This window comes from Patiria miniata, unplaced genomic scaffold, assembly GCF_015706575.1.
Source record: "Patiria miniata isolate m_02_andy unplaced genomic scaffold, ASM1570657v1 HiC_scaffold_4, whole genome shotgun sequence".
Classification (NCBI taxonomy): domain Eukaryota; kingdom Metazoa; phylum Echinodermata; class Asteroidea; order Valvatida; family Asterinidae; genus Patiria; species Patiria miniata.
In genome coordinates this window covers 4,659,562-4,682,976 of record NW_024037071.1, presented here as the reverse complement: position 1 = coordinate 4,682,976, position 23,415 = coordinate 4,659,562, and the positions used below count along the sequence as shown (strand labels likewise).

The 23,415-nt window shown below is 39.9% G+C and overlaps 1 protein-coding gene across 2 annotated transcripts; it reads left to right on the top strand.

Moving 5' to 3' along the window:
• Window positions 1-11,517: 11,517 nt before the first annotated feature.
• Window positions 11,518-22,787, top strand: LOC119739975 (major facilitator superfamily domain-containing protein 10-like). Of its 2 annotated transcripts, none has more exons than XM_038215142.1 (14): window positions 11,518-11,655; window positions 13,725-13,997; window positions 14,754-14,850; window positions 15,315-15,418; window positions 15,998-16,156; window positions 16,542-16,733; window positions 16,984-17,080; window positions 17,946-18,057; window positions 18,652-18,707; window positions 19,115-19,167; window positions 19,895-19,985; window positions 20,744-20,791; window positions 21,477-21,566; window positions 22,466-22,787. In XM_038215142.1, the coding sequence occupies exons 2-14, from the start codon at window positions 13,767-13,769 to the stop codon at window positions 22,570-22,572; spliced, it is 1,437 nt and encodes a 478-aa protein (XP_038071070.1). In that variant the 5' UTR covers window positions 11,518-11,655; window positions 13,725-13,766; the 3' UTR covers window positions 22,573-22,787. The 2 variants fall into 2 exon arrangements, with proteins under 2 accessions (XP_038071070.1, XP_038071071.1); XM_038215143.1 differs by having other exon boundaries at window positions 11,573-11,655; window positions 13,697-13,997.
• The last annotated feature ends 628 nt before the right edge of the window (window positions 22,788-23,415 follow it).

Genomic DNA, 23,415 nt, shown 5'->3' with positions numbered 1-23,415 from the left:
AAACACCTGATTAATTCATCGTGGGTTGGTTTGTTTTCCAGCAAACAAATGGACGAAATTGCCAACCTTTCAATACATGAGTGTGCAGGCCTTAATTCGAAAAAAAAAATTATCGCTATATTAAATCTACACAGATTGGTCCAAATTTACAATGCAACGTTATACATTCCTATAAACCAACCAATCATAGATATCGACTTATCAACTTCCTGAAACTGGTTGTGACGTAGATGTGAACAGCGCTATTTATTTATGTCAGATGACCAGTTTTCTCGCTGGAACTCGCAATGGTTCGCCGTTGTCATCAATCAAGCTGAACTTAAAAGCATTGCCACATACATTTCCAATCAGCATCTAATCCTAGCAGAGAGGAACCAGAAATGTTTTCTAAAATCAGGTCCAGACCGTCGGAACCCGTCAAGTGCACGCACCAAGCATTCAAGGCTTTTCCAGGAGTTGAACGCCGTGAGCCCGTGACTCATGGACATCAGTCATTACAGCCATCCATCAAAATATGACACTAACTGGTCAATCAATCAGAAACACTCAGTTATTCAATAAATTACCAGGCACTTCATATTAAACAGTACATGCTGCAGACGAATTACAGAATGTCACTGGCCGTATAGAAACAATAGTCGGCACCTCTATGTAAGCTTGTCCCAGGACATACATAATTCTATGCAATTGCTTCACTGGAAGTCTTTTCATGTATCTGGTTTTCACAGTTGGCACGATTTACTCTATTCATTAGGCCAAAAAAAGTCTCCGGTTTCTGGTATTGAGCTTGCCCAAAAAGTGGTGCGGCGACGCGGCTTTTTTTTTTTTTTTACCTGATTTTTTTGCTTCAAATGTCGGCTGATGACTGCAAATGGTGCCCGACTAAACTTAGTGCAAATATATGGGAGTCCAGAGAGGCCACATTAAGCTTATTCTCGACCATAACCCAATCTAAAAACACGTTAAAATTGTGCAGCAGCAGGATTCCAGTCAAACCAGTGAGTTTGGCGGTTTTGAGACATCATCTTTCATTGAAAAAAAACCTTTTTCATTTTGCCGACGCGCATGGCTACGGCGACGCGCGCGCATACCAGAAACCGGATTTTTTTTTTTTGGCCTTAGCGTTACGGAGTAACCCTGTACGATCGCACTGCCGCCCGGCTCTCTACACCAATCTTCAACCGGTCCAAGTCACAAGTGACCGTCATCCAGTCAGTCAGTTAGTCAATCAGTCAGTCATCAGTCGTCAGTCATCAGTCATCAGTTACTCAGTCACTCAGTCAGTAAGATAAGTACAGGGGCACTATGCCGAGCCTCTGGGACTAGCAAAAGGAAACAACAGAAGAGTTTTGTAGACAATATTTTGGAAACCTGCAATGTCAAAAAAGGCATTCTTTATTCTTAGAAGGCCTACAAGCTAGCCTTAAAATCTGGCACGATCCCGAAAATGTCCTTGAACTTCAATGACATGTCTCGATTGTTTCGTTTGTGACATTGATTCATTGTGGCATATGCAAGGCCATGATTGAAGCGATGATTACTGTCAAATTTCTTCAATTTCTACACTATCATCCTTTTTCCCCCAGTCACTTTCTTGAGCTGATCTGCAAATGCTATGGCCCGCGGGACACGGTCCCTGCGGGCTCCCTCCAATCCTGGTTATCAGCTATATAGGGACCCCATACCCAGTCATGCTCGTGATCGATGTATCGCTGTCCTTTTGCAGACAACTTTCAGGGCAAAATTTCATGATATCGTTAAGCATAATCTAGTGCTTAAAAATAATGTGCTGAGCGACAATTAACTGAGAAGCAGTTGAAAATAAATTTACACGACATGACACATTGGCTAGTGGCGTGTTTTTAAGGCCAAAAAAAATAAATAAGTCGGTCTCTGGTCAGCGCGCGCGTCGATTTTAATCATGCGGGTCAACTTTTTTTTCTTCAAATTGTCCGCGGTAGCTACAGCAGCGCCCTCTATTGCCGCACCTCCTCAAATTTTTGTACCAAGGAATGGGGAAATTGCACCAAGGCAAATGATGGAGGGCACCAAGGCAAAATATGGAGGTCCCCAATGTATATGAGGACACAACAAAAGAAAAATAGTACCCACCTTGTCTGTACAATCCAAGCTTAAAAAAAAAAAGGCAAAATAAAAACACATAAAACGCGTCGCCGCATCAATTCCGGAACTTTGGTCTGACCAGAGACCGATTTTTTAATTTTTTTGGCCTAAGCTGAGCCAATATTTTCCGCGCTTAGAAAATGGCAGTGATGATACTGTGTCCTGGGTCACCAACCAAAATGTCGGTTGCTTGTGACTACATGTACAATAATAGCGTGCTCAATGGTTCCACCATCGAAGGGGGCCTCATGATGTCATCAAAGTGATCACGTGTCCGCTGCCACCATTTCAGTCATGTTCCCTGTATCCAATAACAGTACTGAATGATAATGGTTTTTGTGCAAAGAGGAACCAGACTATTTTCCTTTCAGCCTCGCTTTGGTTACGTTGATTTGAATGGGGGGAAAATCAAGATGGCCGCAACATGATGATGGTCTATGGTTCCACCATTGAAGGGGGCCTCATGAGTGAACAGTGATCACGTGATTCGTCTATATGTGTCTTCTTGAAAGCTTCAACATTTCCATGAACTTTCTTTTTTTTTATGGGGGGTCTGAATATTGGTGTTCACAACCTCTGTTCCTAGAAAAATTTCACAGGGACTCGGACATCCGTATCCCATCCCACAATCCAGTATATCCTTCAGCAAGAGTTGCACTGCCAATGCACTGGCACTGGCACTCTCATTAAGACAAAGGTAGTACAGAATGAAAGAGAGAACCGCAAAAGGCATCCCCGCACATAATGCACTTTTCAACCTTTTTTTCTGTCTGAATATTGTATTTCCTTGACGGGATACAGATCTAGGCTGTTCATTTCATCGCATGGGTTTTATCGATGGGGCCGGACAGGATAAGCCTTAAGTGCTTCATGGTTTACAGGAAGTCAGTGCCAAGGCCAAGGACACACACATTGAAGATAGAAAGAGAAAACTGGGACGATCCTGGACATTTTATTACGACTTCCTTGATATCGTTAACGATTAATTGGATCAAAAATTGGCTCGTTTGTGTGTGTATGGGGGGAGGGGGGCCCTTTCCACCCGTATACCCCAGGCCTCAGACGAAATCGCCGCCACAAAATTAATGTCAGTATGGTCAAGCCGATATGACAGATCGTGTGATTAGCCATATCACTTACTCCACTTGTGTTTGTGCTCGTATTTAACAAGTAATTGTGGGTAGACTTGTTGCTGTCAGATGTAATGCGAACTCTCACAGCCTCGCTGAGTCAAGAGATTGGCAACCGCTAGAGGGCGCTCATTGTTTGAATCCACGGAAGCGAGGCAGTCCTGGCAAAAATGCTGGCTGTAGGCCTGCTTAAAAACCCAGTCAAATAGCCGCCGTTGGACAGTGCAGCCCTCTTTCGACCAAATACGGTAAGCCCTTGAACTGGTGCATTTAAAATTATGCATTAATGTGTTGCCCATAATTGTCATGTTCTCATGGCCCAAGAAATAAACAATCAAACAGGGGCAGAGAGTCCATTGTAAAAACCAACTAAAGTGGAGCTTCTTGTAGGAGGAAACTGTGCACTTTGTGTTAAAAGTTTGAATTTAAAAGCAAGAGCGGGTACTGCTTTGTCTACTTTTTCTCCCTCCGCGATGATTAAGCTGAACAAATATTAGTAAAATCTATCTCTCCATATCTTCGCACAGGAAACGGCATGTTTATCCGTGGTAATGCCGGGCTGAAGCAGACAGATTACTGCACGTCCGCCGAAAATCTTCTGCGGGAAAGTTTTGAGAGAACATCTCTGAATCAGAGGTGTGAGAGACAACTGAAGTGAGTGACGTATTCATTACATATGCCTCACCGCAACTTTTTTTTTCTTCTCGGAATATGATTCATACAAAAGAAATATAATAAAACCGGAACTTGCATGCATTAGACACTGATTTTATTGTGGACAGCAAATCTCCCTTCTTACTGATCAGCAATTTCTTGCAAAAAAATTATCCGAAATCACGAGAAACTAAATGAAATACGGCTAATTAATTGGAATAGACCTAAATAATGCAAAGCGACGTCCCATATTGCTCGACAAGTGCATGTGCAACAAGTTGTCCGAAAATTCGGCTACAAATTCTGCTGAGCACACTATACTTCAATTTATATTTTCATTTATTTGTTCGTCTGATCTCCCGCTTTTTAGAACAGATTTAACTTTTTCGCATATTCTTCCTTATCCGAATAAACCCCTGCGAAGTTTTTAATTAATTATTTACTACGATGAAGATCATATCAGAGAGCACTATAAACAACTTGAAATATTTTAACCGATTCCGTTAATGGCAGCCCACTTACAAGTTACAAGGCAACTCGTGTAAAAAGCCAGTCCCCAATATTTTCCGTTATAGGTTTAGGCCCTTGTATTTTTTCAGGGGTGCGTTGTGTACCCCATGGAGGGGCCTAGTCTGTGCCCCTTAACTCATGCCGTGCCGCATCAGTGAATCTAGGACAGATCAGCTGTCACACGAGCAATGGTAGAGTTGAACCACGGAGGTTCTTTTTTATGCTTGAGGTAGGCTTAACGCTAGCACCACGGGCGGTTGGCAGACCGAGTGCCGCCCCGTCTTTCAGCGGCGTGGGGCCGGGGCTTGCCAAGCGGCGTTCTGCTCGGGGATGTCACAAGCCCGCGTCGGTACGGTGGATTAGTCAGTCCGCGCTGAACGGTTGAAAATCTTCAGGTCCCGGCGACCTTAACTCCACGATCTGACTGCACGCAGTGACGATCTTGTGTATCACAATTTGACAGAAAAAAAGAGAGAAAGAGAAGGGAAAAGGGACTATAAGCCTAGTAATACTGGTCCAAGAACCCAGAAAATTATACTAATTAAATCGATTCAGAATATTATCATTTCCATGTCTATATACTTTCTCTTATTATTGTTGCTATAATTCCATATTACCCCATACTGTTTTGTAATCGTTTATACAGTATTCGCTGTTGTTATTATTGCCAGCCTGTCGACGTCTCACTTAGCACCATGCATGCTTTAACCTAATCCCAAAATGAAATCTTTGCAAAGAACGGCCATACTAGAACAGAAACGAGGCTCCACTAGCATTAGACTTGTGCGTGTTACAAGTAGCTAACCTTTCACACAAAAAGCGAGTGACTGACGTTTGACAGTGCAGTCTCTCTTCACCCTTGGCCTATCTACAAAGGGCGCCCTCGGTATCAAAATCCACACGTAGCAACTTCCGGGACTGAAGTTGCCGGCGCTCCATAGCCTTACAAGTTACATCCTTTCTTCGGTACAACAAAGGTAATCATCAATGGGACTTGGGTCTGCATTCCAAATATTACTTTTACTACGTACGTACCTTTCCCACTTTGATTGGTTTTTTTTTAAACTTGTATTGTAAAATTGTTTCTCTGCTAAGAAGTAACACTAGTATGGTTGTAGATTAAACGCAGAATACCATAATTTGGTATATTAAAGAAAGATCTTGAAGACATTTTGGTCCAAATATAGTGCGACAATCTTTTGAAATAATCGTATTTTTTTTTATTTAGACGATAAACCCATCCCTGATTCCTTTAGAAATATGAATGCCCGTTGTCCTTGCTCTATGGTTACATATTAAGCGAAACTGAAGTGGGACAAATTTTCATCTGAATAGGAAATAAACATGTTGAAGTTGTATAGTTCATATTGATATGTTGGAGAAAAGACTAGTTTTGCCTAAACCCAGACTCTGTTGAATGGTATACTTCCTTACAATGCCAAAAAGAGTGACTTTTCCTTACAACGCCGAAAAAGAGTGACTTTATATGCAGTGATTTTACAATGTATTTATATGGACGTTATGGTTGATCCTTTGGGGACCTCACCAAAGTGATAAATCTTTATCGTGGCCCTTTACATCTAAGTTTTGCAATCAACAATGGAAGATTGAGGGCAGTTCAGTAATCCCCCAAGCGAAACAAGTTGAGTGCATTATTGAGATAAATCAAAATCACATGGGCAGTCAAGGCCGCCGATCGGACTGTCAGCACAATCTACGGGCTGCAGCGATCATCAGCGGGCGCTCATGAATCAAGCTGGCCCGCGAAGATGCCCATTCCCTCGGGGGAAAGTTACACCATTGTGCCGCCTTATAACTGCGGGGTCGTGTGGCACGGCGTAAAACTGGCTTATCGCTTCCGTGCCGGCCACGTGCGCTACACGCGCCGTTGCTTGCTCCTTTCTACCCCGGTGGTCCGCAGGATGTAGGAAGGGACTCCAGGAAATGGTCTTGTACTGATTCTCAGAAAAATAGACCAGTTCTCTTATCAAACTTGTGAAAGCGACTCATAAATTAACCGGAAATTTCCTGCAAAGTGGACTTTTTTCTTGACAACTTCAAGAAAAGCCTTGAAATATTTTTTTTTTTTCATTTGAGGGACACCAAACACTGAGAGGAAATAACTGCCTGTATTCTAGCCCAAAAATGCAATTTATTGCACCAGGCGTATTGTATGTAATAACTAATTAAAATCACTATTTACTCATTCCTGTATTAAAAAAAAACTCTTCTTCGGCTCCTCGTTTACGTCAAGTCACGTCATGACTTGAAGAACTTCATCCAGTTTTGAGCTACATAATCATGATCCTAATTATGAACAACAAACAGCAATCCCAATACGTCCATTTCTCAAACGAGTTTAATGCTGCTCCGAGTTAATTATCAGCAGCTTTTAAATTTCAAAACTAAAACAAAGAAATGTTGGGTAGGGCCTATATTTACATTTAAGTGGAGCGTATACGAGTTGAAACAAATGTAAATAGATTGTTTAATTTCAGTTTACTATTTTAGTTATTCAAGAGCACATTCATTAATTTGATATTATACCTCAGGCCATTTACCAATCGTTTTAGTCCCTGCATCGACTGGTCTTTATTAAACCTAGGCTAAGTGCATCCGGACGACGAATTTGACAACAATTAGCATCAAAATTAAGACGTTGCATTGATGAATTAATCACCCCTTTTTATCTTCTGTCATATCCGGATGACATTTAGGAGACTTCAGACGATGTATTTTTAAGTGTGGCAATAACCCTGGAGTCATCTGCTCAACATTGCTGGGCAAATTGTTGCAACGGCTCGCAAATTGGTTTTGATGTTTGCTCTGCCATTTTGGGACTACCATGCATGGACCGACGCTCTTATTTATAACGGGACCTCTCTAATAGGCCTCCCTAAGTGGCCGAATTGTTGACAAATATTTGAGTGTTTAACTACTCGATGGGAGTTTTTAAGGCTGAAAAACAAGACACTTAGCGATCAATACGTGTAATTGATGTTGTCTATGCGATGATTGCTTTTAATTGCAAGTTAGTGACTGAAACCGTTTATAATGGACATAGAAATTACACCACTGTGTTCTCTTTTTGTGTGAAGATGCCAAGATGGAATGTATTTAAGCCATTCAGAGTAATACAAAAATATAAATTAAGTTTATGCGAGGATGATACTCATCTTCTATTTTCCCTTGGACGACTTGGGCTTCCAATTCTGAACATTTTTTGGATGCCATTGAGCCCGAAAGTGGCGCTATTTGGCCATGCTGTGGATGATCCTTTTTCAAAATGGCTAATGTTCTAGTTTGGGAAACATCACTCATTTACTGAGTAGGGCCCTGGTTGTCTTCTTTGGGTGAGAATTTGCCAACTACCACAAATTGAAAAGAAATTGAAAGATGACATTTTGATCATCATTTTTCCGTGCGGCCTGAACACCTATGAGAGCGAGTATCTTTTAAAAGAATGTTGAAGTATGGGGATTTATCACTGGTGTCTATGGGAATTTTATCTTGGGGTGCAGCCCTATAGAATTGGCAATGATATGGCTTCCAGTATTGATGATGTCACTGCAAAATAAGACAAGCGTTCGCAATTAATAGCAGATTATGCGTCATGGTTCTCAAATTTCGTTTTGTCCATCGCCAAAATATACCCATCAGAAAAAGAGACGACATCTGTAGGCCTATAGTTTGTTGTTTAAAGGTCAAAAAGGGGAGCCCTATTACTTGCACTTTTATATTTGTTAAAGTCATTTCCGCACGAAGTAAACATGTTGAGAGAAGTGCAGGACCAAGACCTTGCTATCGTGATTGTGTGGACAGAAAGACATCATCTTCCATTTCACAGAAGGGATCCACGTGGTCCGCAGGGATTTTTGACCGCCATAATTTCTCTCAAAACCGAATAACATTGTTTTAACACTTATTAGACATCGTGGTCCAACCCGTTTTGATGATCGTGGTTGGATAATTTCCCCATCCGCTGGGCAAAGTGTGAACGACGGCAAAAGATTAATCTAAGGATTATGATTATGCTCCCCAAGGTATTTCCCCTTGTACCTAAGACAAGTCATTTTTGTAAAATTTTTATGCAATCTTGAACGGTTTTTCCTATTGACTAGTTCAACTTAGCCTTCCTTATTGCATGTTTTTCTTTTGCGCAAAACAGGCTTGAAGCAGTCATCATCTCGCTCGTATCAAATTAATGAGTACAAAATGAGCTTTCAAAAAAGTATACACTTCTGAAAAATGCTTATTAATTATTGAACAATTTAACCCCAAACGCCGGTTTCCTTTTACTCAGGACACACGGTATATCTAACACCGACTTGCAGGCCTATGGGAAGCCTATACATACAAACTTACAGTATTGCCATGTAAGATATGTGTGTGCACAAAACACAAATAACGAGAGGAGAGAAACTAGGACAGCACGTGCGGACCATGCAGATAGCCGAATTAATGCAGGTTATTAATAAAATAAACTGGGACAATGATCCGACTAGACAAGCCGATAAGAGCGCGGTAGTGTTGGCGGTTGCCCAGCACATCAGCGGCAGGGGAGGTGAAGTCCTCAACAAGCCGAACTGTTGACCCAACCATGTCAGTCAAACAGGCCCCATTCGGTGGCAGTTCTAATGGGCAAAAAGTACAACCCATACGATGTGTATCTACTACTTCCATTATTGACTGCTTAAAGGGGAAGTAGTGAGGCAGGAAATTGGGAATTGAGGCCAATTTCTGCCGGTTTCAGACTTCAATAAATTGTCGTCGTAGGCACAAGTTTTCACTTATTTCATGTTCCGCATGTATCATTTGAGTAATTTGACGCTATATGAAACGTCTTTTAGCCTGAGAAACAAATAGGAGTAACTAAATTGCATTACGCACTTTAGAAATTAAATTTTAAGAGAACACTTGTGTTTTCAGATTAATTTGATCCATTTTTTTTGTAATTATAATATATATGTGATGACAGCAAAAAAAATCCAATCGTTAGTGTCCTTAAAAAAGACTTCACACAACCCTAGCCCTATCCGGCCGTAATCAGTCAACTATAGACCCACTCAAGTGGGTGCTTAGAGATTGAATTGACGAGCCCTCCAGCGTACACAACCCTGTCGTCCCGCCGTGCGCCCTGGCGGCGCTGTAAGACAAACACCGGTTGCCAAATACCGGCGAGTCGGGCCAAAGATCCAACCGATTGTTGCCCGCCCGATTCCCGGCCCCGCCGTCGACTTTTCCTCGCGGAATAACTAAAAACAAGAACTCTGGTTTTAGGTTATCGCGATTGTTCTTGATGGGGTGTTGATAAGGAGGAGTTGTTAGTACGCAACCGCACTAGTGGGACTGTCATCAAGGCGAAATTAATAGCTATATAGTTGATCAACATAACTTGCTTTTGACGTTCCTATGGAGCGTTGTTTTCGTGACATGATCGGCAGCTGGCCGGGCTGGGGAGGTCCATGTCTGCTGGTTGTGATGCAGTAAGCGACATACAACAGTGGCGTCCACACACCCTCACAAACCCTCGCGTTATCGCCGAGTTGTTATAGTGAGAGACAAAACCCTCGACACAATATGCATCAATGAAACAACTGGTCTGATGAGGAACTTCATTTTGAGGCCGCGGTGTACCGGACCGATGATCGCCCATAAACATGACAATGGAAGGTCGATTTATTTTCAGTCGTTAACATTGTTATCTTTTTGATAAATTGATCTACATGGTTAAAGTTCGCACGAACATACCAACTTCAAAGCAATTAATACAATATTAGAAATACATTACAACCATGGGCGTCGATTCCGATGTGGGAGGCAGATAATCCCCTACTAGGGGTGGGCAATCGGGAAGTATTCCTCCCACCCGAGCTTTAAAATGTCAGCAAAAATATCCTCCTGTCAACGTGGTTACACTGACAGTGGAGGCTCTTGTTTAAGGGGACTATATACGATAAGCAAACCGAATTGAGCTACCGACAGGTATGAACGTGAACACGCTTCATGTAAATGATAAATTCATACAAGTTTCTATCATGAACAGCGCCACCTAGAGTCACAGTGTCCAGTCACAAGCTTCAAATTTATTCAGTAAAATATTCTTTAATAATACCTGTTAACCCCTTTGTGAACAATTTGAGCGTCCTCATATTTATTCCGAAATTAAAAAAGAAGAAGATGGCGTCCGGGAATTGGGCACAAAATCAATCAATCTATCAATCAATCAATTACTTTATTCCCGTTCATCGGCAGAGTGTTCCCACTCACATATCCAACTACGTATTTGTCAGAAAATTATTTGCTTTTTTTTCTTCAAGTGGCGCATTTTAATTAAAAAGGGATGGATGCACTTTACATACACAAAAAAATCGGCAAATCGCGCGAAAGTAAAATTGCTTTCTGAACTCAGTACCATAACGGGTAGTTAATTCGGTTAATGAACGAAAATGTTCAGAGCTTAATGAAATACCACTAATTGTTGAATCTTGAAATACCACATATTGTGGAATCTGAGGTAAAAGTTTTGCTCTAGCAAGGCACTGGAGACGAAAAGTCAAAGTGCGCCACGCACGTTAGGGCCCGCCCCGATTTTAGGGGGCGTTCACAAACTTTTTTTAAAATTCAAAAATCGCCCCAAGCAAGGCTTTAACAACCACTCTTGGCAAAGGACTAGAAAGAAGAAAAAAGACGAAAACAATCAGGAAAGCTGGAGGTAGGTATTGATATAGACTTAAAACAGGATCATAGAATGGAGGGAAACAGCCACTAGGCAAGTAGTTCCAAAGAGATACAGAATGTGGGAGCAAGCTACTAGAGTACATTGTATCTCTTTGTTCTACATCTCGGCACAGCTAGAGTGTATGGGTGAGAGGAAGCAGAGAGCCTGGTTGCACGCTCAAACACCGGGAGGAACCAAGTTGAACAAACTGGTAGAACAATTTCCATCGAAATATCGTTAGAACTGACTGAGGGCGACTGACGATATTGCACCACATCACTTTGATGTGATCATACTTTCTGTTGATTCTACATACCGCCCTCTATTGATAGAGGGCGGTTTGTAGAATTAGCAGAAAGTATGAAATCCTTTTTGTTCCAACATTAAATAATAACTGTTGATCTAGCACCATACTAGACTATGCGGAAACGAATTCGCAGTCAGTTGCACTTGCAGTGATGATGTTCGGATTGATTAAGTAACGTGTCATCGAAAAGCAGAGACACACATTTTCTGGTAAGTCACAGCATCCTCCCGCCACATCTTTGCGAATGTCTTGTGTTAATTAAATTCGCTATTTCAATTAAGCCATAACTGTTTCGAAGTCGGTACTTGCCCTGTAAAATAAATGTTTTGAAATACTGGAAAAAATATTGTAACCTGACGCCACTTCCGCGATTGCCATGATTGTGTACAAAGTAGTTTAATGGAGATCGAGAGTCAAGAAGATTTAGAAAAAAAAGAAGTAAGTATTTGTCCTAACAAAATTGGAGATGTTCCTCAGTCCAAGATTCATGTCTTAATTTATCATCATTTTTGCAAGGAATGATCTTCATTGAGATGATACATGAAGACAAAAGTGGCGTCAGGTTGCAACATTTTTCCCTTTTTTAATTTTGTAAATGTGTAGCAAATATTTGAAATACAGTTTAAACACGTTTAACCATTTCACAAGGGCTGATACCCATCCATTATGTGTGAATGAAATGATAAATCAACAATGATTGGCATATTAAATATTGGGCAGCACTGAAAAAGTAAAAACTTAACTACGTACATGTATCCTGATTCAGAGGGGGGGGGGCGCCGATTGTAATCAAGTACTGCCGTGCTTCTCAGGTTTTGAAAACATTCATGACGTTGTTACTTATTTGTGTGTGTATGTTGATTCCTTCTATAATTGGGGTTTCGTTGAAACCTTTAGGAAAATTTGTTAACGGATTTAGATATTTTTTTGTTTAAATACGTACATGTACACATCAAATCCGTATATGGCGCCCCTGATTCATAAGTGACAGATCCCGGGTTCAAGCCACTGTAGTGCCCATTTCGCATTTTAAATTTTTTTTTTTTTTTTTTTTTTCATCCCAAAAATAAGAATATTCTTCTTTTATTGAAATTTACTCCTACATTTAATTGCAGAGTATCACTTTTCCTTTTTCTGATTCGTGGCTCTAGAGGATTTTTTTCTGCGTGAAATGACATCACACTTTTGCTCATGAATATGCAAATTCACATTAGCATAAAACCAAAAAGGCACCAAAATGCCCTTTAAAATTGCAAAATGAAGCCAGCATCTAATTCTAAGTCATAAGATTAACCCCCAATTCTATAAATGTGGATTTTCTGATGTCATGAGCCTTAGAGCTGGCGCTACCCAAGCTACATTGGTGTGCAGCTCACAATATGGAGAAACACCAGTTGTTGAGACTCATTATGGGACTAATCGCAGTACAGCTCATAATTGTTGCCCAAAAAAATTACTGCAGGAAAAGATATTTAATATGCAAAATACTCCACCACTTGAAATCACCATATGTTTATACAATTACGTCCACTTGTCTTTGTCCTTGTTTCATTTGCGGGATACACAATATGACAACCAGTAAAAAAACGCCAAGCAGATAAATAGATGTTGCATACGTGTATGTAATGCTGACAAACTGCCTAATTATGTGCCGATCTTTGAGTTTATAGTAAGACGCTTGTATGTATTCACATTGCCAAGCCCAATTACTGTACTCTTTATGTATCCTTGAAATACATAATGTAATTAATCGTTTGGAAAACAGTTTCCACAGGCTGTCGGACTCTGTACTTTGGCATTCCCTGGGAGATTACAATCAATAATGTAAATTCAGTTGTGTAACATTAAATATCTGTAAATGACTTCAAATAGATTAACATTGATAACTGGAGGAGAGTATTGAACCATTTGAGGAGGGTATTGACCCATTGGAGTGCTTTTAATCATAATTATCTTTCAAACTAAAATCAATTCAATTTCTTGTATGAAAATATTAATAAAAACCAAATCACCTATTACATGTACATGAATTGAAAAAAATCGAGCCTAAATGCTTTGACTTTATAGAATAACAGCACAGAGTTGACAGACGACCCCCTCCAAATGTAACGCGAGTTACAGTGGAATTGTCCTCAAAGCAGACAATACAAAGCTTGCCTATGTGTAGTTGAGCTGGATCTGAAAATACGACTTTGTTATACTTTTTATAACTAAAATGCTAAAACAGGACAACATTTATATTTATGACAGGTGCCATTTATTCTCCAATCAAATACAGGCTTAAGACTCAGTACTCTATACGCGTAGTTGGTGCAGCACCATGGTGGAGGAAAATTCCCACCAGCACAGTGCCAATGGCAGTGACCAGAGCAATAACGCCAACTACAAGTTCACCCCCCGGCAGCTGGATGCACAGAAGAGACGGGAGGACAATGAGAACCATCGAATGATCTCCATGGTGTTCCTAAGCCTGTTGATTGACCTGCTTGCGTTCACTATGATTCTACCCCTACTACCATCTCTGCTGGACTATTATGCACAACATGATCAGGTTGGTTGATTTCTTCAATTTGGGGTTTTTTTCTGGTAATAAAACCAAGGAGTCTTCAGAAGCACCATTTGCACTATAAAAATAATGTGTATTCGCATGGCCCTGGGTTATCTGAGTTAAACACACATGTGCATAAACTATTGCATGCTTGGTTAATCATTGGAGTAGTTTGCAAATAAAAATACACCTGTTTTCAATTAAAGAATTGAATTATTTATTTGTTTGTTGAGTTGTTTTTGTGATGGTACCTCTCTAATTGGTTTTCAGCCTGATGATAGATATTTGAAGGACATGCACACTTCACCCGTTTCATAAAATTTTATTTCTTTTAGGAAATGCAGGATCAACCCATGTTTCATTTGAAAGTGAATGGCTTCTGTATTGCTAGAAAAGTAGCCATTTAGAAAAAAATCTATTCAGGCTAGCTGGCTTGCACTGGTTCACAGATGTGTAACCATTTGCATCCAAAATATGGACTAACTAAATTTGGTAAATTGGGAGCAAAATTTGAAAAAAGTCAGGGTTTTTTCCAATGATGGTTGGCCAACCATCGTTGGAAATTAGTACAAAAATTCAACTTTTCTTAAAATTAAAGCACACCAGGTGCCATGATATCACAGGATGCTTAAGACTTTTGTTCGCTGACAGTGAAGCAAGGTATTTCATAATAATTTGGTAGTTTTTTTCATGATTGCAAATGGTGTACCTTTAATTATTGTCATAATTTGTTTGTTTCTCACATCTTTCCTTACACAGGGTGGTCTCCTGCCAGTGTTACGATCCAGAATCGACAGCTTCAGGGACCTTCTTGGAATTCCTGACACTCACAAATATAATTCTGTTCTATTTGGTGGTAAGAATTCATTCCATATTTTGCAAAGGCTGTTTTAGCCAAAATTTGTACATTGAAAACTAACACACCCCCCCCCCAACAAAACAAAAAAATAGACAATATCCCTCATACAGTAAAACCCTCCCTCTCTGGCTGGCAATTTCAACATGGCCAGTCCTGTTGAGTGCTCCCTGCCTTCATAAATCAGGATTGACTGGTTGTGATTGTTATGAAACCTGTCATAGCCGTGCTTTGACTGCAGGCGATTGATAGGCCAGTTGTGCATACCAGCCACCTGCTTTTGTCTGTTGATTGAATTTGGCTGTCACAGTGTGCCTACAAGAAATATAATGTGGCTGTTGGTGACTAGCCAGTGTAAAAGGCATGGCAGGGGAACAGGATTGATTTTTGACTGTCTGTGACTGATCAAACAAAGGAAGGTTAAATAGAAATATTGACTCTTTTTTTCTCTGTTTTTTTCACAGGTGTGATTGGATCGTTGTTCTCATTTTTGCAATTTATTGCCAGTCCTGTCATCGGTGCTGCATCTGATGTGTATGGCAGAAGACCTCTGATGCTACTAACAATGGTAAGACACCGTAAGAGCTGTATCACGACAACAAAAGCCATTATTTTGTATCGTGTCTGGGAAATGTAAATTCAATATTTAGTTTTGCCCTTCGCCGATGTACTTAAAGGTAGAGTAGACACTGCTAAACAAAATGAGTACGACTATATATTTTCTAAAACAAGATTTATTTTCTTATATTAAGAAATTTAAGAAAATTATTTTTAGCAGTGGACCATTTGTATCTATCCAAAAAGTAACCAACCAAATTATTGTTGAAAAAGCTTACTTGGTTTAAAGATAGTATTTGCACTAAACTCCCTGTGAAATTTTGCTGCCATTTTCAAGAAAACAACAAAAGAAGGTCATTTCCAAAGACGTGTCGGGCGACACATTTTTTGGAAATTTCCAGTGGCAGTTGGTTTGTAATTGGCCGAATCCATGAATGAGTGCAAGCGCGTTGACATGACGCACATGCAGAATTGTTGATTCAGTGTATGACACCATGTAGCAACAATCGACTGAATGAGAATTATGTCCGATTTTCAAATTACAAATGATCTTTTTGACTATGTTTCCTTGTTGTATTACCATATACAGACAGGCATAACCATATCTTACTGCATATGGGCCGTTTCGCACAACTTTACGCTTTTCGTCATCGCACGCATCATTGGTGGAATCAGTAAAGGTAACGTCAGCTTGAGCACAACCATTGTCACCGATGTGTCTACAGCCACGACAAGAGGCAAAGGAATGGTAAGTCAGAAAACTAATGTCCAAAATTGTCAAAGTTACATCACCTAATTCCTTCATTTAGATTAAGTTTGGCATTGAACCAGTAAGGGGCGACTACACGCGGAAAGTGTCGAAAAGTGTTACCAAATCTTGTCAAAGGAAAATTAGTGCATGCATGTTTAAGTTTACTTGTCAGAAACTAAAATGCAAGTTTTAAGCTTGTCAGAAACTAAAATGAACATTTTGTAAAAGGAAAATTAGTACATGCATGTTTCAGTTTGCTTGTCAGAAACTAAAATGTAATTCACTTGTTTGGCATAATTCAGTTTCAATTTCAGTGTGAAACAGGTGTATAACACCCCCTTTTCCCCACCCTTCCGCCTTTCTTCTTGCCCCACTTCTCCAGGCACTGATAGGAATAGCCTTCTCCTTAGGTTTCATCATGGGTCCTATGATAGGTGCCTACTTTGCCATGTCGTCTGGCGGTAAGGGAGAGGCATTATACTTCAAGCCGGCCCTGTTTGCAATCACGCTGGCTGTGGCTGACATCATCTTTATCTTCTTGTTTTTCAAGGAGACGTTACCCACAAACAAGCGAGTAAGTAGACCTGGGGGGGACCCTAAATTTTGTTTCATAAAATACGTTGGTGAAGGGGCAAAACCCCCGATATTAAATTTTGTTTCTTTTCCTTTTATCAGTTTCGCAGTTTATAATTAATTTTCTCCTTACGCATCAAACAAATTGGGATTCATGTGGCCTGTTCACCATTCAAATCCATTCATAAACGCTGGTTTTATTGTGTTATGAATATTCATTTGTTCACATGTGACCTGTGATCTTTACATAGGCGGGGTCTCTTGGAAGTAGCTTCAAGGATGCCTGCGATCTCATCAGTCCACTCTCGCTGTTCCTCTTCTCAGCCGTCAAGAAGTTAAAACCGTCTGGTAAGTATTGGACAGATCTCATCGGGGTCACAAGGGAGGGCGACAGTGCATAAAAAAAGTCCATTCATTTGTGTTTCTTAAAAGGACGACACATCCTGAAATGCACCACTTGGGCTACAAATGTATTTCAAACGAAATGATGTTCATTGGAAAAAGCATTTAAGAATCAAATATAAATGTCCACACAACCATCCTGTAAAAGCTTGTGTTATTCTTGTGAGAACTAATTTCAGGGGTCGAAATTTTTTGACTTTCAAAAAGCAAGCTGTTGGGTGCTAGTCTTGAATCCTGCCGCACGTGTTCCACCAGTGCATCGCATTCTGCAGACGTGCGAGAAACAACATTTGTGTATTGGTGTTGTGTGTATTTTGTGACACACACACACACATGTACTGACATTGAGTGGACATGGCTAGAAATACGTATGCGTGTCCAACAAAATGCTCACCACGTCCAATGTAAACAACAAGGGTGTTTTTTTTCACTTTTCTTGGGAACGGTAAGACATTATGTTAGTTTCCTTTCAACCAGACCCTTGTAATAGGATAAGTAAACAATAAAAAACATGACATTTTCGAGGATTTTAGGCCGTAATGCACCTTTTATTGTGAGCTCCTGTTAGTCCAAAACTTCAATCTCGAAATTCGCTTGTGACCTTGACGTACGATGTAATCATTCCGAGTTGTGCTTTCTGTGTATTTTCCAACATTGGGTAAATCTGAGATTAAGACAAAAACGTACAGGTAGCATATAGTCACAAACCCTTTTTGACACCAAGTACATTGGTGTGTATTTCTCCAATAAAGAAATTGTTATTCATTTTGGTAATCAATTCTCCTTTTCTTTGATTGTTTCCTTTCTCCAGAGCTTCAGATGCTTCGTCTGCTTGGTGTCTGCTACTTCCTGTATCTCTTCCTGTTTTCGGGGTTAGAGTTCACTCTGACATTCCTGGTTCACAGACGATTCCAGTACACAAGGTAGGTGGGGACTGTTATTGGCCTTAGATAGTTAGAGACATCACAAATGTCTCCACAAAAAGCTAGGATAGTAAAGGACAAGGCTTGGTAGGAAAACAAAGGAAAACTGTTTCATTTTTTTTTTTAATTGAAGAAGTAAAAGGTTATCTTAGATTAGTTTTATTTTTTTGAAAACTTTTTTTTTTTTTGAAATAAGAGTGCAATAGAGTTTTTTCCCACAAATGAATCAATTTTGCGCTCAACTTTACATTTCAATGTCACCTGGGAATTCATTAAAAAAAATTATGACAAAATCTGTGCAATATGAGTTGGGAAAGTAGTTGTTTTATCAGTTGGTGTGAGTGCAAAAGTATAAAAATGGTCTTTGAGCATTTAGAATGGAAGAAGTTATAGCGTAATATCACCAAACAAATCTAAGCCATTTTTTGCCGTGGTGCCACGCCCGTGTGCATGCAGCACACGTTCTTAAAGATGAGGCAAGCCCACGTTTTGGTAACCCTATTGGTAGAAGGGGCCCGGAGTGCCATGTCAGAAAATGGCTGTCACCAAATTAGTCTATTACTAATTGAAAAATGTGCTTGTATTTTCTCTTAGTATGCAACAGGGTAAGATGTTTGTCTTCATCGGTGCTTTCATGGCTCTTGTGCAAGGTGAGTTAACTGTTTCCACAGTTCCACGTAGATTACCAAGTCAACTGTATAAGAAGCCCTAATGGTCCAGTGGTTACGGTGTTCGACTCATGTACGAAGGTGCGTGGGTTCGAACCGTACCAGGAACATGGTGTTTGTGCCCTTGGGTAAGACACTTAACTACAATTGCCTCTCTCCACCCAGGGGTATAAATGGGTACCTGTGAGGGTCGAGGACCGATTGAGCGCAGATATCGGCTGCCGCGTGGTCCCATGGCCTAATGAACGGGGTAATATTTGTAAAGCGCTTAGAGATCATTGATACGATGGAAAGCGCTATAAAGCACAATTATTATTATTATTAATTAGTTTTTAATTATAGCCCTAATAAAAACGATTAGTGTTTATCATTTCTTTTATCATGTACAGGTGGCTGTGTTCGAAGAATACGCCCAGGCAAGGAGAAACGGGTAGCAGTTATTGTAAGTGAAATAAAAGTTTGAAATTAATCTTATACCATCAGGTCATATTTTGGCCTTGATGATTGGCTGATGTTCAAAGGTAGAGTATATTATTTGTCATTTGTACATTTCTTTTGGTTTGAAGCAACGAAAGTGCTCAAAATCTAAAGACGGGTGCTTAACAACTAACCTGATGAAGTTTTAGCTGTGTGAATGCTGTATATTCCAAGAAAACAATAATCTAGTATCTCGATTTCAATTCAAAAGTTGCCAAGTCATGTTTTGAATTGCACTCAAACTGACAGCATGCCAGAAAGAATAATTTCACAGGGAGTTTATTGCCATTACTATCTTTAAACCAAGTCTTTAAAACAATCTTTTCGTCAGTTACTTTTTGGATAGCTGCAAATGATCTGCTCTATCTTAAACCACTGTTCGAAAAATACTACCCAAAGTACACAGTAGAATTCAAAAGAATCAAAGGATGTTATAAGCCATCAAGCTGGCATTTTTTAAACTCTGACCATTATAATAACACAAGTGGTTCCCTTTACCCTGAATGTGAGAGATGTCAAGTGTACAGTCAAAGTATTTATTTTATGTAAGAATATTGGTTCCTCGTAAAAAAAAGTCATTAATTGCTTTTCTAAAAGAAGGGCATATAAGTATATGGTCTTTACCAAAATGATTTTTAAATCATAATTGCAGTTTTCATTCAGTGTTTTCAAATATGATTTTCCTTATTCAGGGGATTGTCGTTCTCATTCCGTCTTTCATCATCATTGGCTATGCACAGTCGATCGCACTTCTATATATTGGTTTGGCATTATTCTCTTTTGGTAAGTATTCGTGAAACTTAAGTATGCGTTTAAAGTCCAGTTTGTTGAAAGAATATGGCTCAGCTTACTTAAATTGACCCCTGTCCATTTTAAGTAAATCTTTTGATATACATGTATGTACATGTATTTATATTTGCCACTGTCATTGTATCAAAAAATTGGAATCATGATGCAATAAGTGACTCACAAGTGTTTACGTTAGAGAGCAAACGTCTGCATGTTTGATTCACCTTAAAAGACCCCAGGAGGAGGATCTGTGGGGGGAAAGAATAGGTTGGGAGGGGTGGGGTCCCCCTCCCCCTTTGAGCCACAAAAAAAGTAAAACCATACAGGAACAAATGTGCACATCGGACTCCTTTACCTTTTTATTGGTTAAACCCTCTCACACAACCAGTCACCTCCCAATTATCTTCACTTTAATTTTAATAGGCATGCGCAATACTACCAATGAAGCCGTAGTTCATAGAAACCTAAAATCACGCTACACTCAAATACAAAGGAAAATCATGCAGAAAAAAAAGCATCACATGTCTGATACCCCATTCCCTTAGACTGCAAATAAAAAAGAAAATCTTGTCGGAAATATAGCAGCACAAGCCTGATAACCCCCACACCCTCCCCCTCCCCTCCCCACCACAAGCAAAGGAAAATCATGCAGAAAAAAGAAGCACATGCCTCATAACCCCCCGCCCCCCACGCCTTAAGCCAAAGTTGGATCCTCCCCTGGAACCGTAAATTGTTATTTGTTTCCTTAAAAGCTGCAGGTACAGTGGTGTCCTGCATGACAACTGTTGTGTCTGCATACGGTAAGTGCATCCAACTTTCTTTCCATAATATCAACCCAATCCAGCTCAAATGCCTTTAAACATAATTTTTATTTCAGAGATCATTTTGTTTTCACAGATTATTAAATAAATAATTATTTTGTTTTTGAGGGCAATTTGCCGAAACAGCCTTTGTTTTTGTTAAGATTTTGTTTACATACATGTGTGCTTTCCTATGGGAGCTTGGTGGATCTCATCCAAACTTGGCTTCCATGAGGAAGCACACGTGTGTAAACAAAGTGTGATGTCATTATGTCTCAAGACTACAGAAGCTTCAAACTCATTGAGTTCATGCAACATCCGCTTTTGACACTTTCTCATGTCTTCTATCTGCTACGTTCACAAGTACCCCCTCACCGGCAAAGAAAGTACAGTTGGGGGGTGACCGACCGAGGCCATTTTGCCTGACTGCAATTCATTTGCCCAAAAGCGCGGCCACTTCGTGTACATAGTACAAATCCCCTGGTGTACGTGCGTCACACACAAGGAACGGTGCGCGTCAACCAGTGAAATGTCCCACCCATGGGATGTTGTTGCTAGGTAAAACGGCGCCCTCTTTGTTCGCGCACAGAGCCCATAGCTGTTAGGAATACACGTTATGATTTCAACATTTTCACCAACCCGACAATTTTCCATCCATTATTAGTTATTTTTTCTTGTGTTTCAGGTACAGCAGACCAGAAAGGCACCATCATGGGCATCTTCAGATCCCTCGGTGCCCTTGCAAGAGCATTAGGACCAATATTTGCTTCAGTGTGTAAGTATAGACTCTCTTGCTCTTAGAGGATCCATGAGATGAAAACACTTTTTTTGTCTTTCATCCGTCTTTCTTGATTCTGTTTCTGTCTGTCTTTCTTAAATTTTTATTTGTCTTTCTACAATTTTGACGGATGTCTACCTGTCCAAAGTTTACAATACATGAATTTTATACCTCAACCAAGATTAACAAACATCAGCCTGATGTTATCATAGTCCAAGTATCCCTCTTAAAACGTCTTTAACTCTATCTACATTTACCAAAAAATTAAAAACACAACTTCTTACATTTTATTCGTAGTCTGTTGATACTTTGTAAACATACAGCAATAGCTTAATGATACTCCTGTTTGTTTGTTTGTCCGTCAGTCTGTAAGTGTCCAACAGGTCAGGGAACAAAAGCGATCGCTTCACCCTATCCCCGTGTTGTTATGTGGATTATGTATATATTTTCATTATGTTAATAACGGTGTTGTGTAAAATTACTTCGTATTATATTTTGTATGCTTAAATGTTAACATAACGATTTAATATTTCTAGTGACATAACAACGTTGAAATAAATGTTCAGCAATCAATCAATCAATCAATCAATCATTACTTTGATTTGACGATGACGTCAAAGATTGGATCATAATTGATTTTCTGAGACCTCACACAAATGGGAACATCAGACTTAATTTAAATCCGAGCGAGCAAAAAGTTGTTCTGCTTCAACTGCTGCATACAAATCAGTTGGGTAGATTTTATGTTAAAATAATTTTTTAAATGATTTATATTGAGGCAGTGAAACTGTAAAAAGTATTGAAAGATCTTGAGAGGGTCTTCGTATGATTGTGTCTCAGAGAAACATTTTCTCACTGCAACGCTAATATAAAATTTCTTTGAATTTTGTGACCAGGGTTCTGGAGTATGGGGCCTACGATCTGCTATGCGATGGGCGGAGTCCTGCTGATCCTCCCACTCATTGGCCTTAGTAGGGTGGTGCCTCTCAAACTGGAACACTGATGATATGCCTTGACAGCTAAGAACACTATGCATATGCATGATATGTAAATTTACGTACGACTATTTGAAATGGGACTATTTGAAGTCTGCTCGCACAACACCCTGACAAAGTTTGCAATTTTTTGTGTTTTATGTTTTAGGCCAAAACAAATTACTTCTGCTTCTGATTACATGGCATTTGAAAATAGGGTAGGTAGGGATTTTCTCTCTTTTTTTGGCAATTTCTTTTGTTTACGATCATAAGGAGGTGTCTGCATGTAGTAAAGGGTAACAGGTAGTAATTGATGGTTTTCTGGGTTTTTATTCCTCATTTTCCCCCCCCCCAAAAAAAAATAGGGTAGGAGCTGTCAAAATAGGGTAGGTAGGGTAACAAGAAGCAGAACTTGGGGGGGGGGGGGCCTTGGCAGCACCGAATTCCTATGGTGCTTGAAATTTAAAACCTATGTGATGCGATCAAGCTAAAGAGTCGTTTGTCGACCCCAGTCAAAAAAAAATTTATTACAGATTTTAAAAGCGCACAATCTCAGCATTACTGCTGTGAAAACCACATGCTGATACCATCAGTAGTTCAAAATTATAGAAGTCGGAACACCATGAAACGTGATGAAGTGATGTGATGAAGTGGCCCTATTGTGGCCCGTATCTCCAAATGAAAATTCTCGGCAAACGACTCATGTAGCTTGATCCCATCATATATACGATTTTCGAAGCCACTAGTACCCCTGGGAGAAGAATTAGGTGATATAATCCAGATGACCCAACTGCGTTAAACTTCACGAGGAAATGTGTGCAAGAAAGTGCATGCTATGCCTGCCTGCACACACTGAAGAATAATTTCAAACT

What these genes read in the sequence shown, in the direction of transcription:
- LOC119739975 (XM_038215142.1), top strand. Translation starts at nt 13,767, where the DNA reads ATGGTGGAGGAAAATTCCCACCAGCACAGTGCCAATGGCAGTGACCAG. An exon ending in TAATTCTGTTCTATTTGGTG is followed by an intron (nt 14,851 to 15,314) that starts GTAAGAATTCAT and finishes TTTTTTTCACAG; the next exon opens with GTGTGATTGGATCGTTGTTC. An exon ending in TTTCATGGCTCTTGTGCAAG is followed by an intron (nt 18,708 to 19,114) that starts GTGAGTTAACTG and finishes TATCATGTACAG; the next exon opens with GTGGCTGTGTTCGAAGAATA.